This window comes from Heptranchias perlo, chromosome 14 (genome assembly GCF_035084215.1).
Source record: "Heptranchias perlo isolate sHepPer1 chromosome 14, sHepPer1.hap1, whole genome shotgun sequence".
Classification (NCBI taxonomy): domain Eukaryota; kingdom Metazoa; phylum Chordata; class Chondrichthyes; order Hexanchiformes; family Hexanchidae; genus Heptranchias; species Heptranchias perlo.
In genome coordinates this window covers 979,658-996,656 of record NC_090338.1, presented here as the reverse complement: position 1 = coordinate 996,656, position 16,999 = coordinate 979,658, and the positions used below count along the sequence as shown (strand labels likewise).

The 16,999-nt window shown below is 48.0% G+C and overlaps 1 protein-coding gene across 1 annotated transcript in view; it reads right to left on the bottom strand.

Moving 5' to 3' along the window:
- The window catches only part of larp1 (La ribonucleoprotein 1, translational regulator), a 177,152-nt gene that overhangs the window by 24,464 nt on the left and 135,689 nt on the right, over positions 1-16,999 (bottom strand). The window contains exons 12-15 of the mRNA XM_067995931.1: positions 13,293-13,649; positions 10,791-10,914; positions 4,155-4,366; positions 1,499-1,605 (exon numbers count right to left, since the gene is read on the bottom strand). Coding sequence (XP_067852032.1) covers positions 1,499-1,605; positions 4,155-4,366; positions 10,791-10,914; positions 13,293-13,649 — 800 coding nt within the window. The remainder of the gene's footprint in view (positions 1-1,498; positions 1,606-4,154; positions 4,367-10,790; positions 10,915-13,292; positions 13,650-16,999) is intronic.

The window sequence follows — 16,999 nt, the reverse complement described above, 5'->3', positions numbered from 1 at the left end:
GAGACCCCCCTCACTATAACATTACCCCAGTGAGACCCCTCTCACTCTAGCATTACCCCAGTGAGACCCCCCTCACTCTAGCAATACCCCAGTGAGACCCCTCTCACTCTAGCATTACCCCAGTGAGACCCCCCTCACAATAACATTACCCCAGTGAGACCCCCCTCACTATAACATTACCCCAGTGAGACCCCTCTCACTCTAGCATTACCCCAGTGAGACCCCCCTCACTCTAGCATTACCCCAGTGAGACCCCCCTCACTCGAGCATTACCCCAGTGAGACCCCCCTCACTCGAGCATTACCCCAGTGAGACCCCCCTCACTCTAGCATTACCCCAGTGAGACCCCCCTCACTCTAGCATTACCCCAGTGAGACCCCCCTCACTCTAGCAATACCCCAGTGAGACCCCTCTCACTCTAGCATTACCCCAGTGAGACCCCTCTCACTATAACATTACCCCAGTGAGACCCCTCTCACTATAACATTAACCCAGTGAGACCCCTCTCACTCGAGCATTACCCCAGTGAGACCCCCCTCACTATAACATTACCCCAGTGAGACCCCTCTCACTATAGCATTACCCCAGTGAGACCCCCCTCACTCTAGCAATACCCCAGTGAGACCCCTCTCACTCTAGCATTACCCCAGTGAGACCCCTCTCACTATAACATTACCCCAGTGAGACCCCTCTCACTATAACATTAACCCAGTGAGACCCCTCTCACTCGAGCATTACCCCAGTGAGACCCCCCTCACTATAACATTACCCCAGTGAGACCCCTCTCACTATAGCATTACCCCAGTGAGACCCCTCTCACTCGAGCATTACCCCAGTGAGACCCCCCTCACTATAACATTACCCCAGTGAGACCCCTCTCACTCTAGCAATACCCCAGTGAGACCCCTCTCACTCTAGCATTACCCCAGTGAGACCCCTCTCACTCTAGCATTACCCCAGTGAGACCCCTCTCACTCTAGCATTACCCCAGTGAGACCCCCCTCACTATAACATTACCCCAGTGAGACCCCTCTCACTCTAGCAATACCCCAGTGAGACCCCTCTCACTATAGCATTACCCCAGTGAGACCCCCCTCACTATAACATTACCCCAGTGAGACCCCTCTCACTCTAGCAATACCCCAGTGAGACCCCTCTCACTCTAGCATTACCCCAGTGAGACCCCTCTCACTCTAGCAATACCCCAGTGAGACCCCTCTCACTATAACATTACCCCAGTGAGACCCCCCTCACTATAGCATTACCCCAGTGAGACCCCTCTCACTCTAGCAATACCCCAGTGAGACCCCTCTCACTATAACATTACCCCAGTGAGACCCCTCTCACTATAGCATTACCCGAGTGAGACTCCTCTCACTCTACCACCCTGAAACTCCCCTCACTTTAATCCCAATTAAAATGGCCAGGAGTTTATTTTGAATGTTCAACAATTGTTTCAAAGAGTATTTTCCTCGAACAGAAGCGTGCAGCGTGCAACCTGAAAGAGGATGTCCTGGGCCTGTGCTCTCTAGAATCCATCACCCAGCCCACATGGCTCTCCAGCGGGGGGTTCGAGCTGTGCCTCGTCTTTCGCTTCCGAGGAGTCTGCAATAAAATACAAGCACTTCATGAAGGCCATTCTGCAATGATGAGGCAACGTGTCCTGTGCTGGTGAGAGATATACTGACTTCTGGTAATGTCAGTTTGCGCAACCCTCCCGATTTCATTGCTGCCTGGACATCTGATCAAATATAAGAATTAACAAGGATAGAGTGTTAGTATATAAATGCCCGGGTGCAGGAGATAAGGTGACAGCCAACTGGACTTACAGAATCGTAAAGTATTACACAGCACACACAGCCAATTCGGCCATCAACTCTGAGTTGGTCTCTCGTGAACCCGCTCCCTTCACCCCACCATCGGAGGTCGTGCCTTCAGCAGTTTAAGACCCATGCTCTGGAATTGCCTCCCTAAACCTTTCCACCTCCCTCTGCTCCTTTAATACCCTCCTTAGAACTCACATCTTTGGTCCAGCTTTTGGTAACCCCTTCATAATATCGCCTTTGGCTTGGCAGCAATTTGTGTCTGTCTTGGCTCAGCGGGTAGAACTCCTGTCTGAATCAGGAGGTTGTGGGTTCAAGCCCCATGCCAGAGCACAAAACCTAGGCTGACACTCCAATGCAGTACTGAGGGAGTGCTGCACTGTCGGTGGTGCTGTCTTTCAGATGTGACGCTAAACTGAGGCTCTGTCCGCCCTCTCAGAGTAAAGGTAAAAGATCCCATGCCTCTATTCGAGGAAGAGCAGGGGAGTTCTCCCAACAGGGGAGTCCTGGCCAATATTTATCCCTCAACCAACAACACTAAAGCAGATTATCTGGTCATTATCACATTGCTATTTGTGGGTTTTTGCTGGGCACAAATTGTCTGCCGCGTTTCCTACATTACAACAGCGACTACACTTCGAAAGTACTTCATTGGCTGTAAAGCGCTGTGGGACGCCCCGAGGTTGTGAAAAGTGTTATATAAACGCAAGTTCACTCTATCTTTGATTATGGCCCTGTGTTACACTGTGGGATGTTTATACGAACATACGAATTAAGAGTAGGCCATTCGGCCCCTCGACCCTGCTCTGCCATTTGATAAGATGATGGCTGATCTGATCGCGATCTCAACCTTACTTTCCCCTCTACCTACTATAACCTTTGACTCCCTTGTTATTTAGGAATCTATCTAACTCAGCCTTAAAAATATTCAATGACCCTGCCCCCACCGCTCTCTGGGGAAGGGAGTTCCACAGACTCACGACCCTCAGAGAGAAAATTCCTCATCTCCGTCTTAAATGGGAGACCCCTTATTTTTAAACTATGGCCCCTCGTTCGTCTCTCCCACAAGGGGAAACATCCCGTCAGCATCTACCCCTTCAAGTCCCCTCAGGATCTTATATGTTTCAATAAGATCACCTCTCATTCTTCTAAACTCCAGTGTAAACAGGCCCAACTTGTCCAACCTTTCCTCATAAGATAACCCCCTCATCCCAGGAATCAGTCGAGTGAACCTTCTCTGAACCGCCTCCAAAGCAATTATGTCCTTTCTTAAATAAGGAGACCAAAACTGCACACAGTATTCTAGATGTGGTCTCACCAATGCCCTGTACAACTGGAGCAAAACATCTCGACTTTTATATTCCATTCCCCTTGCAATAAATGACAACATTCCATTTGCCTTCCTAATCACTTGCTGTACCTGCATACTAACATTTTGTGATTCATGTACTCGGACACCCAGATCCCTCTGTACCTCAGAGTTTTGCAATCTCTCTCCATTTAAATAATATACTGCTTTTCTATTCCTCCTGCCAAAGTGGACAAGTTCACATTTTCCCACATTATACTCCATCTGCTAAATTTTTGCCCACTCACTAAACCTATCTATATCCCTTTGCAGACTCCTTATGTCCTCTTCACAACTTACTTTCCTACCTACCTTTGTGTCATCAGCAAATTTAGTAACCATACATTCGGTCCCTTCATCCAAGTCATTGATATAGATTGTAAATAGTTGAGGCCCAAGCACTGATCCCTGTGGCACTCCACTCGTTACATCTTGCTAACCTGAAAATGACCCATTTATGCCTACTCTCTGTTTCCTGTTAGCTAACCAATCCTTTATCCATGCTAATGTTACCCCCTGCACCATGAGCTCTTATTTTGTGTAATAGCCTTTGATGTGGGACCTTGTCAAAAGCCTTCTGGAAATCCAAGTACACCACATCCACAGGATCCCCTTTATCTAAGTTGCTTGTTACTTCCTCAAAGAGGAAACACGTAAAGGTGTTACATAAATGCAAGTTGTTGCTGTTTAGCTTGGAGCCTTCAGCCCAGGTAACATCCTGAAAAGTTGTCACCGAACTCTCTCCAAGGCCAGCACACCCTTGCAAGATGGGCTGGCTAAAACCGAGCACAATACTCCATCTGAGGGCGGACCAGCACTCATGACACTGCAGTAGTAGTTCCTTGCTTTTATATTCTATACTGTTGTGACCAAGCACCGAATCCCTTTAGCCTTTTTGCTACTATAAGTTTGTTTTTAATAACTCAGTACGACAGAAATACAGTGTTACCTCCCGAGATGCAGCTCCAATGCCAGGGTCTTACCTTCGCATCCAATGGCCTCCCTTCTTTCACAACAGGGTAAAATCTGGGCGTTTGACTTGGATCCTTTAACCTTGGGGTGCGGGGAGTTCGAGGGGTCCGTGCACCTCGGTAATTCGGAGATTCTGGTACAGTTGTTGGCAAAGATCGTGCCACACAAGACACAGGTGGTTCAGCTGCACCAAACAGCTTATTGGCCAATGCATCTGTAGGTACTGGAAGCAACACATGATTCCTGTTTTAGTACACGCCTGGTACACAGATCGATGGTTTATACTTAATTTACAGTACACGCCTGGTACACAGATCGATGGTTTATACTTAATGTACAGTACACGCCTGGTACACAGATCGATGGTTTACATTTAATTTACAGTACACGCCTGGTACACAGATCGATGGTTTACATTTAATTTACAGTACACGCCTGGTACACAGATCGATGGTTTACATTTAATGTACAGTACACGCCTGGTACACAGATCGATGGTTTACATTTAATTTACAGTACACGCCTGGTACACAGATCGATGGTTTACATTTAATTTACAGTACACATCTGGTACACAGATCGATGGTTTATATTTAATTTACAATATACACCTGGTACACAATGATGGTTTCTATTTAATTTACAAAAGAGACCTAGTACATAAAAATGTGGTTTGTATTTAATTTACAATAGACACTTGGTACACAGATTGATGGTTCATAGTTAATTTACAATAGACACCTGCTCCACAGACTGTGATTGATATTTAATTTACGATATACACCTGGTACAAAGACTGTGATTATTATTTAGAGATATCTGGGGGTACAGATACATAAATCACTAAAAGTAGCAATGTAAGTTAATAAGACCATAAAAAAAGCAAACCAAGCACTGGGGTTCATTTCTAGAGGGATAGAATTGAAAAGCAGAGAAGTTATATTAAACTTCTATAGAACCTTGGTTAGACCACACTTGGAGAACTGTGAACAATTCTGGTCTCCATTTTATAAAAAGAGGCAATGGAGAAGGTGCAACAAAGATTTACTAGGATGATACCAGAACTGAGAGGTTATACTTATCAGGAAAGACAGAGCAGGCAGGGGCTCTTTTCTCTAGAAAAGGGAAGACTGAGGGGTGACCTGATAGAGAGTTTTAAGATTATGAAAGGGTTTGATAGGGTAAACAGAGAAGGTATTTCCACTTGCAGGGGAGACCAGAACTAGGGACCACAAAGATAAGATAGTCACAAATAAATCTAATAAGGAATCCCACAGGAATTCCTCAGGGCAGTGTCCTAGGCCCAACCATCTTCAGCTGCTTCATCAATGACCTTCACTCCATCATAAGGTCAGAAATGAGGATGTTGGCTGATGATTGCACAGTGTTCAGTTCCATTCGCAATTCCGCAGATAATGAAGCAGTCCGAGCCCGCATGCAGCAAGACCTGGACAACATCCAGGCTTGGGCTGATAAGTGGCAAGTAACATTCGTGCCAGACAAGTGCCAGGCAATGACCATCTCCAACGAGAGTCCAACTACCTCCCCATGACATTCAACGGCATTACCATCGCCGAATCCCCCACCATCAATATCCTGGGGGTCACCATTGACCAGAAACTTAACTGGACCAGCCACATAAATACTGTAGCTACAAGGGCAGGTCAGAGGCTGGGTATTCTGCGGCGAGTGACTCACCTCCTGACTCCCCAAAGCCTTTCCACCATCTTCAAGGCACAAGTCAGGAGTGTGATGGAATACTCTCCACTTGCCTGGATGAATGCAGCTCCAACAACACTCAAGAAGCTCGACACCATCCAGGACAAAGCAGCCCGCTTGATTGGCACCCCATCCACCACCCTAAACATTCACTCCCTCCACCACAGTGTGTACCATCTACAAGATGCGCTGCAGCAACTCGCCAAGGCTTCTTCAACAGCACCTCCCAAACCCACGACCTCTACCACCTAGAAGGACAAGAGCAGCAGGCACATGGGAACAACACCACCTGCATGTTCCCCTCCAAGTCACCATCCCGACTTGGAAATATATCGCCGTTCCTTCATCGTCGCTGGCTCAAAATCCTGGAACTCCCTTCCTAACAGCACTGTGGGAGAACCTTCACCACACGGACTGCAGCGGTTCAAGAAGGCAGCTCACCACCACCTTCTCTAGGGCAATTAGGGATGGGCAATAAATGCTGGCCTCGCCAGCGATGTCCACATCCCATGAATGAATTTTTTAAAATTCAGGAGAGAGTGGTGAGAATGTGGAACTCGCTACCACAAGGAGCAGGTGTGGCGAATAGTATAGATACATTTAAGGGGAAGCTGGATAAACACATGAGGGAGAAAGGAATAGAAGGATACGTCGACAGGGTGAGATGAAGTTGGGAGAGAGGAAGCTAATGTGGAGCATAAACACTGGCATAGACCAGATGGGCTGAATGGCCTGTTTCTGTGCTGTACATTCCATGTAATTCTATGTAATTCACAGTATACACCTGGTACACAAACTGCGATTTCTATTTAATTTACATTATACACCTGGTACACAGATCGATGGTTTATATTTAATTTACAGTATACACCTGGTACACAGACTGATGGTTTCTATTACTGATGAGCAGCCTCTTGCTCAGTCAGTGTAATATGATGAGACAGCCAGCTGCTAAACACATCAGAAGTGGGAACAAGAATATGTCACAAACCTCCCAATAATAAGGAACGAACTCGCAAACTCCCCGTTAGTTGCAATTTTACCACTTGTACAATTTTAAATGATTAATTATATTCAAACAGACCTGCAAGACATCATGCCTCTCAAACTGGAAGGTAAGAGCATTCTACAGATGGTTGATGTTCCAGCTCTCGTTTGTGGACTCAGTGCAGAAAGGAGAGGCGAAGTGATGAGCAGGTGCTGCAGTCTAACCCCTCACCCACTGTAACACCCGGGGGGGTGTGGAGATGGGGAGGGGGGCAGTGGTCTGTCTATCTTTCCTAATCTACTAAAGAAATATTTGAACAAATGCTTCATCAGCATCACCTCGGTGTACAGTGCCAGCTATATGTTGATCACCATTTCGCAGCTCAGTCAAGCGCTGAAAAGTGAATTCTATGCACTCGATCTGGTGCAATTAAACAGGGGTTTCAGTCAAACTCGGAAAGAGCAGAGGATCCCAGACAAGCCGTATGACAGAAAGCTGTTGGAAGCCACAGAAGCTAGCTTTCTCCGCCAGTGTCCTTCCCTCCCCGTGAGGAGCAGCTTCAGATTCCTCCTCTCACTCTCCCATTCAGGCACCTTTACTCTCCAGCACATGTACACTTTATACAACATCTGTAAACGGGCACGTACTTCCCAGACTGTTTGTATCTCACAGGCTTTCTCGAGCACGAGCTGGAGGAATAGAGTGGCCTTCAAAAATCTATAAACTAGACGCAGGAGCTGCAGTGAACCACACTGGGTCTGGCTGCTGAATTAATGGGATGTTCTGAAACCTGGAACAGGATTTCTGGGCTGAATCTATGAAGGAAATTTCAGCATAAACAGCACCTGTGAATTTCATGGTGCATCTTGAGGCCAGAGTTAATGAACAGTTTAATCTGCTCTCCGCAAGATAACACTAAGTTTCAGGCAGATGTCCATCTAGCCCACCCATCCACAGTATTCCCTTCGGCCCATCTAGCCCACCCATCCACAGTATTCCCTTCGGCCCATCTAGCCCACCTATCCACAGTATTCTCTTCGGCCCATCCAGCCCACCTATCCACAGTATTCCCTTCGGCCCATCTAGCCCACCCATCCACAGTATTCCCTTCGGCCCATCTAGCCCACCTATCCACAGTATTCTCTTCGGCCCATCCAGCCCACCTATCCACAGTATTCCCTTCGGCCCATCTAGCCCACCCATCCACAGTATTCCCTTCGGCCCATCTAGCCCACCTATCCACAGTATTCCCTTCGGCCCACTTAGACACAATATTCCCATGGTGCATTTCTAACATCTCTGAATCCCATTTGTTGGCAAGAACTTGCCTCATTCTTTCTTGAAACCCAGTAAGGTTCCTTGTTCCATCAACCATGCCGATAATCTGACCCACATACTGACCAGTCTTTTAGTAAAAAAAAACACGTGCCTCCTGCATTTCCTATTTTATTTTGTTGTCCTTAATTTGTAAATTAAATTCTGTACACGGCCAAAAATCTTACTTGGATCCAATTCATCCAAACCTTTCATAATTTTAAACCCTTCTATTATATCCCCTCTCTGTCATCTTTCGAGAGAAAAATATTATCAATCTTTCCTCATACGTCATTCCCTTAAATTCTAGAATTAACTTTGTAGCCCTTCTCTGTACCCCCAATAACTGAATCCCCTTCTCTGTACCCCCAATAACTGAATGCCCATCTCTGTACCCCCAATAACTGAATGCCCTTCTCTGTACCCCCTCCAATAACTGAATACCCTTCTCTGTACCCCCAATAACTGAATGCCCTTCTCTGTACCCCCTCCAATAACTGAATACCCTTCTCTGTACCCCCAATAACTGAATGCCCTTCTCTGTACCCCCTCCAATAACTGAATACCCTTCTCTGTACCCCCTCCAATAACTGAATACCCTTCTCTGTACCCCCTCCAATAACTGAATACCCTTCTCTGTACCCCCTCCAATAACTGAATACCCTTCTCTGTACCCCCAATAACTGAATGCCCTTCTCTGTACCCCCAATAACTGAATGCCCTTCTCTGTACCCCCTCCAATAACTGAATACCCTTCTCTGTACCCCCTCCAATAACTGAATGCCCTTCTCTGTACCCCCTCCAATAACTGAATACCCTTCTCTGTACCCCCTCCTATAACTGAATGCCCATCTCTGTACCCCCTCCAATAACTGAATGCCCTTCTCTGTACCCCTCCAATAACTGAATACCCTCTGTACCCCCTCCAATAACTGAATACCCTCTGTACCCCCTCCAATAACTGAATACCCTCTGTACCCCCTCCAATAACTGAATACCCTCTGTACCCCCTCCAATAACTGAATACCCTCTGTACCCCCTCCAATAACTGAATACCCTCTGTACCCCCTCCAATAACTGAATACCCTCTGTACCCCCTCCAATAACTGAATACCCTCTGTACCCCTCCAATAACTGAATACCCTCTGTACCCCCTCCAATAACTGAATACCCTCTGTACCCCCTCCAATAACTGAATACCCTCTGTACCCCTCCAATAACTGAATACCCTCTGTACCCCCTCCAATAACTGAATACCCTCTGTACCCCCTCCAATAACTGAATACCCTCTGTACCCCCTCCAATAACTGAATACCCTCTGTACCCCCTCCAATAACTGAATACCCTCTGTACCCCCTCCAATAACTGAATACCCTCTGTACCCCCTCCAATAACTGAATACCCTCTGTACCCCCTCCAATAACTGAATACCCTCTGTACCCCCTCCAATAACTGAATACCCTCTGTACCCCCTCCAATAACTGAATACCCTCTGTACCCCCTCCAATAACTGAATACCCTCTGTACCCCCTCCAATAACTGAATACCCTCTGTACCCCTCCAATAACTGAATATTCCTTTTGAAACAGGGAGACTGTGATGCTTCCTGCCCGATATACAATGCTTTTGAGAGGTTTCAATAGCATAAATAAGGAGAAACTGTTTCCACTGGCAGGAGGGTCGGTAACCAGAGGACACAGATTAAAGGTAATTTGCAAAATAACCAGAGGGGCGGATGGGGATTTTTTTTTACGCAACGAGTTGTTATGATCTGGAAAATGCACTGCCTGAAAGGATGGTAGAAGCAGATTCAATAGTCTCTCTCTGTGTATATATATATATATATATATACACACACACATTGGACATATACCTGAAAAGGAAGAATTTGCAGGGCTATATGAAAAGAGCAGGGGAGTGGGACTAATTGGATAGCTCTTTCAAAGTGCCAGCACAGGCTCGATGGGCCGAATGGCCTCCTTCTGTGCTCTATCATTCTTTCTACAATGAGCTCATCTTTTCAGTATTTTGAGTTGAGCCTCACACTGAGCACATACACAAACCCTGGTTTAAATTCAGTAGACAGTGGGTGTGGACATAAATATTTGTGATTTGTTAACATTGTTCCTGGTGCCGGACCAGTTTGCACACGGATCTGGACTGCGCCCTCCGCCCCTCCCCGACTGCGCCCTCCGCCCCTCCCCGACTGCGCCCTCCGCCCCTCCCCGACTGCGCCCTCCGCCCCTCCCCGACTGCGCCCTCCGCCCCTCCCCGACTGCGCCCTCCGCCCCTCCTCTGATCCAGTGCCAATAGTGGAAAACTAAGGACACTTTACCATGCATCAAATCTCACTGGGACCAACAGAGATTGGATTCTGGGAACATCTACACTAACAAGAAGCCCTTCAGGCTTCAAGCAGACATGATTGTAGGCTGGACCAGGTGAGGAGTCGTGTTCCTCTCACTGAACCACTTGGATTGTTCCGCGAATGTGCCAGCCTCCTGGTCGTCTCTAGGTGCAGGCCTGTTTGTTGCTGACCCCTGGGACTTTGCCCTGTGCCATGTGGGGATCAGACGGGGACCTTAACATCTGACCTGATGGATTTCCATTGAAGAGTTCCCCTTACCTTGCTGAGGCCTCGGTGGTCCAGGCGGGACTTCTTGGTTTGGATCCACAGGTGGTTCAGGGGTCAGGGTGTCAAACTCTTCCCGACTGATCATGTTCAGCTTCTTGAAATTTTCCACTTCTTGCTGCAATGTAAAGAGAGAGACAGAGTGAGTGAGAGAGAGAGAGAGAGCGAGAGAGAGAGAGATGGGAAAATACAGAGAGAGAGAGAGAGAGAGAGAGAGAGAGAGATGGGGCAAACAAGCGAGAGAGAGAAAGAGAGAGAGTGAGAAATGGGAAAATACAGAGAGAGAGAGACACACACACGGGAAAAGAGCGAGGGGGACACGAGGCGAGGGGGGGACGAGGCGAGGGGGGGACGAGGCGAGGGGGGGACGAGGCGAGGGGGGGACGAGGCGAGGGCGACGAGGGCGGGCGAGGGCGACGAGGGCGGGCGAGGGCGACGAGGGCGAGCGAGGGGGACGAGGGCGAGGGGGACGAGGGCGAGGGCGAGCGAGGGGGACGAGGCGAGGGCAAGCGAGGAACAGAGATACGAGAGTGAATAAACACACACACAGCATTTTTAAGTTGAATACTTTCTCTGATCTCCCTATTCCCCCATCATATACTCTTTCCCCTTACTGGAATATACTTGATTTGATCTCCTGTTTTTGGATTTCCCGTCTTCAATAGGTGGGTAGCGGTGTTCCCCAGACCCTGTCAATGCCACTCGCTGCCAGAACAGCGACGGGTCCTTCTCACATCTATCCTGTCCCATCCCCCCCACCCCCGAGGTAAATGTTGGGCCATGCATTCTGCTCCATGCTGACATCGATGCCCTGTCAGATTGCACTGGGCAGAGCGTGCAGGCACGTTACTCTAAGTTACAGTTACCTACAGTTCCAGTACTGACTTTCTCGCAGGAAACAAAATCTTGGTTTAAGTCACAGGAAACCCATCAGTAACGTCCATTTCAAACACTCCAAAAGCACCCAGTTTCTTTATAAGCTGTGCTTGATTCAGTCAGTTTTCTGTGAACGAATGTTACATGAGTACAAAGTAGAAAGGGACAGAATGGTGAGGTAAGCAACCTGAGCCATTGACGATTATCAGTTAGGATTCAGGCCCACCAGAAACTACTCTGTGACTGCCATCTCTGGAAAGTTCATCTGTTTCAGGAACATAGACATTGTTGGAATAACTTTTTGTTAAATTGAAACCTCCGGCATTGACAAGAACAGAGTGTGTTTAAAATGCATTCACTTCCAAAGAGGTCAACAAGACACTCCCCCATTAGGATTCTCCTCAAGTACCTTCTCGCCATGGTCCAACATTACGCTGTAACATGTTTAGAAACAGGAGATGCACCCAGTCTCATCCCTTCTCCTCTCCCTCACATTCCTTGATTCCTTCACCTTGTGGTTAACAACTCAAACTGTGACTGACGACCCTGGGTTGGGGGTTTGAAGGGCCGCGACTGGGAGACCCTGGGTTGGGGGTTTGAAGGGCCGCGACTGGGAGACCCTGGGTTGGGGGTTTGAAGGGCCGCGACTGGGAGACCCTGGGTTGGGGGTTTGAAGGGCCGCGACTGGGAGACCCTGGGTTGGGGGTTTGAAGGGCCGCGACTGGGAGACCCTGGGTTGGGGGTTTGAAGGGCCGTGACTGGGAGACCCTGGGTTGGGGGTTTGAAGGGCCGTGACTGGGAGACCCTGGGTTGGGGGTTTGAAGGGCCGTGACTGGGAGACCCTGGGTTGGGGGTTTGAAGGGCCGTGACTGGGAGACCCTGGGTTGGGGGTTTGAAGGGCCGTGACTGGGAGACCCTGTGTTGGGGGTTTGAAGGGCCGTGACTGGGAGACCCTGGGTTGGGGTTTGAAGGGCCGTGACTGGGAGACCCTGGGCTGGGGGTTTGAAGGGCCGTGACTGGGAGACCCTGGGTTGGGGGTTTGAAGGGCCGTGACTGGGAGACCCTGGGCTGGGGGTTTGAAGGGCCGTGACTGGGAGACCCTGGGTTGGGGGTTTGAAGGGCCGTGACTGGGAGACCCTGGGTTGGGGGTTTGAAGGGCCGTGACTGGGAGACCCTGGGTTGGGGTTTGAAGGGCCGTGACTGGGAGACCCTGGGCTGGGGGTTTGAAGGGCCGTGACTGGGAGACCCTGGGTTGGGGGTTTGAAGGGCCGTGACTGGGAGACCCTGGGTTGGGGTTTGAAGGGCCGTGACTGGGAGACCCTGGGCTGGGGGTTTGAAGGGCCGTGACTGGGAGACCCTGGGTTGGGGGTTTGAAGGGCCGTGACTGGGAGACCCTGGGTTGGGGGTTTGAAGTGCTCAGGCAGCTGCATCAACAGAACAGGCTGGAGAATTGAAATTACCAATCCCAATGCTGAACAGAAAAGGCTTTTCAATTGAGCGGGGTTTCAAAAAGGAGGATGATTGGAGCCGCTGAACGAGTACAGTAATGATTGAATTTGAAATTCCACTGCTGCTCCAGGGCACCTGTTACTCGCAGTGGATGACTCCACAGAGACCTACCTTTATAGTTGCATATTCTGGTTCATAATCCTCTTTCCACAGGTCCTGCTCGTAGTAGTAAAGGCCGTCATTAATGACCTTACCAAACTCCGATGTCAGTTTTGCTCTGGAGATGTGATTCCCTGTCCTGTCCCCACCGGGATGTTTCCGCAAGTACGGAGGTGTCTGTGTCACAATCAGAATCTTGTTCACGTCGTGATCATCAATTTCACAGTCGGAATCTTCATCCGACCAGTCGGTGAAGGTGTTCTTCCGCCCATCGATCTGCTCCATCTCCTCATCGAACATGAAGTCTAGCTCCTCCTGTTCCTCTTGGTCCGCCTTCAAACATGTTTGTGATTTGGGTTCCTCGGATTTCTGAAGCATACAGAATCAGCATAATTCTACCAGTGCTGTGCTTCAATTTTCTGCACCCAGAATTTATTTCCATAATTTGTAAATTCAAAATCCACAATAGTACTAATAAATTCTGCAGCAACAAAATTAAATGTAAACAGTAATTAAAACGTCAAACGATGTTAACGAGTAAAAGATACGCAGCGATATTCCACTGAGTTCTGCTTTGGGCTTTCACACAGCACGAACAAAAGGTAACTTCATAATCAAACCAAGTCTACTCAGAACCAGAACCTACCCCCGACATAAACCACACCTCGACCCACACCCGACATAAACCACACCTCGACCCACACCCGACATAAACCACACCTGAACCTACACCCGACATAAACCACACCTCGACCCACACCCGACATAAACCACACCTCGACCCACACCCGACATAAACCACACCTCGACCCACACCCGACATAAACCACACCTCGACCCACACCCGACATAAACCACACCTCAACCTACCCCCGACATAAACCACACCTCGACCCACACCCGACATAAACCACACCTCAACCTACACCCGACATAAACCACACCTCGACCCACACCCGACATAAACCACACCTCGACCCACACCCGACATAAACCACACCTCAACCTACACCCGACATAAACCACACCTCGACCCACACCCGACATAAACCACACCTCGACCCACACCCGACATAAACCACACCTCAACCTACACCCGACATAAACCACACCTCGACCCACACCCGACATAAACCACACCTCGACCCACACCCGACATAAACCACACCTCGACCCACACCCGACATAAACCACACCTCAACCTACCCCCGACATAAACCACACCTCAACCCACACCCGACATAAACCACACCTCAACCCACACCCGACATAAACCACACCTCGACCCACACCCGACATAAACCACACCTCGACCCACACCCGACATAAACCACACCTCAACCCACACCCGACATAAACCACACCTCAACCCACACCCGACATAAACCACACCTCGACCCACACCCGACATAAACCACACCTCGACCCACACCCGACATAAACCATACCTCGACCCACACCCGACATAAACCACACCTCGACCCACACCCGACATAAACCATACCTCGACCCACACCCGACATAAACCACACCTCAACCTGCACCCTCACCTATCGCACACCTCAACCTGCACCCTCACCTATCGCACACCTCAACCTACACCCTAACATATATCATACCTGAACCTACACCCTCATATATATCACACCTGAACCTCTAGCCTCACAACTATCACACCTGCACCTATACCCTCACGTATATTATACCTGAACCTACACCTTGATGTATATGGTACCCAACGGCCAGTAATTCTACTATCTTTTACATCGTGGCTACTCCACAGAGCTAAGATTGCATAAACACGAGATCGGAGAAACCTGTTGCAAAAAGAGAGTGGTAATAATGGGAGACTTTAATTTCACATCGGCTGGGAGAAGCAGAGCAGCTTAAGTCCCAAGGGCAACAAATTTTTTGAGTGTATTTGGGACAATTTTCAGAAACAAGATGTTCTTGAACTAACAAGAGAACAGGCCATCTGAGATTTAGTGATGAGTAACCATAGAATCATAGAAAGCTTACAGCACGGAAGGAGGCCACTCAGCCCATCGAGTCCGCGCCGGCTCTATGCAAGAGTAATCAAGTTAGTCCCACTACCCCGCCTGTAGCCCTGCAAATTTTTTCCTTTCAAGTATTTATCCAGTTCCCTTTTGAAGGCCATGATTGAATCTGCCTCCACCACCCCCTCGGGCAGTGCATTCCAGATCACAACCACTCGCTGTGTAAAAAATGTTTTCCTCATGTCACCTTTTGGTTCTTTTGCCAGTCACCTTAAATCTATGTCCTCTGGTTCTTGACCCTTCCGCCAATGGGAACAGTTTCTCTCTATCTACTCTGTCTAGACCCTTCATGATTTTAAATACCTCTATCAAATCTCCTCTCAACCTTCTCTGTTCAAAGCTTCTCCAGTCTATCCACGTAACTAAAGTCCCTCATCCCTGGAATCATTCTAGTAAATCTCTTCTGCACCCTCTCTAAGGCCTTCACATCTTTCCTAAAGTGCGGTGCCCAGAACTGGATACAATACTCCAGTTGTGGCCGAACCAGTGTTTTATAAAGGTTCATCATGACTTCCATACTTTTGTACTCTCTGCCTCTATTTATAAAGCCCAGGATCCCGTATGCTTTTTTAACCACTTTCTCAACCTGCCCTGCCACAGTCAACAATTTGTGCACATAAACCCCCAGATGTCTGTTCCTGTACCCCTTTTAGAAGTGCACCCTCTAGTTTATATTGTCTCTCCTCGTTCTTCCTACCGAAATGTATCACTTTGCATTTTTCTGCCTTAAATTTCATCCGCTCATGCCACCAGCCTGTCTATATCCTATTGAAGTCTATCACTATCCTCAAGTTTCACCTTCCAAGTTTCGTGTCAAAGTCCAAGTCATTAATATATAACAAGAAAAGCAGTGGTCCCAGCACCGACCCCTGGGGAAGACCACTGTACACCTCCCTCCAGTCCGAAAAACAACTGTTCACCACTAATCTCTTTTTCTTGTCGCTTAGCCAATTCTGTATCCATGTTGCTATTGCCCTCTTTATTCCATGGGCCGCAATCATGTGGCATGTCGTTTGAAAGTCCATATACACATCAACATTAGTGAGCCTGGGTTAATCAATAATCTAATGATAAGGGAACACTGAGATAACAGTGGCAATAACATGACTGAATTTGATACTAAGTTTGACCTATGGCTTTAAATATAGATAAGGCGGACTTTGAAGGGATGAGGCAGAAACTAACAATAATAGGCTGGGCAGAACGATTAACGGAAAAAACTACAGACAAACAGTGGAAGGTGTTCAAAGAAATATTTGGTGGAATACAAGACCTGTACATACCTCTAAAGGGCAAGAGCTCCACTCGTGTAATTAAACAACCTTAGTCAACAAGGGAAGTGAGAGATAGTATAAAACTAAAAGACAGGGTTTACGCAAATGCAGAGAATAGTGGAGATCCTGCGGACTGAGAGAGATATAAAGAACAGCAAAGAGATACAAAGAAAGGAGGGAGAGAGAAAACAGGAAACTACAGGCCGGTTGGCCTAACATCAATAGTACGAAAAATGCTAGACTCTATTATAAAGGATGCGATAACAGGACGCTTAGAAAATATCAAGGGGGTTAGACAAAGTCAACATGGATTTATGAAAGGGAAATCATGTTTGACAAACCTACTGGAGTTTTTTGAGGATGTAACTGGTAGAATAGATAAGGGAGA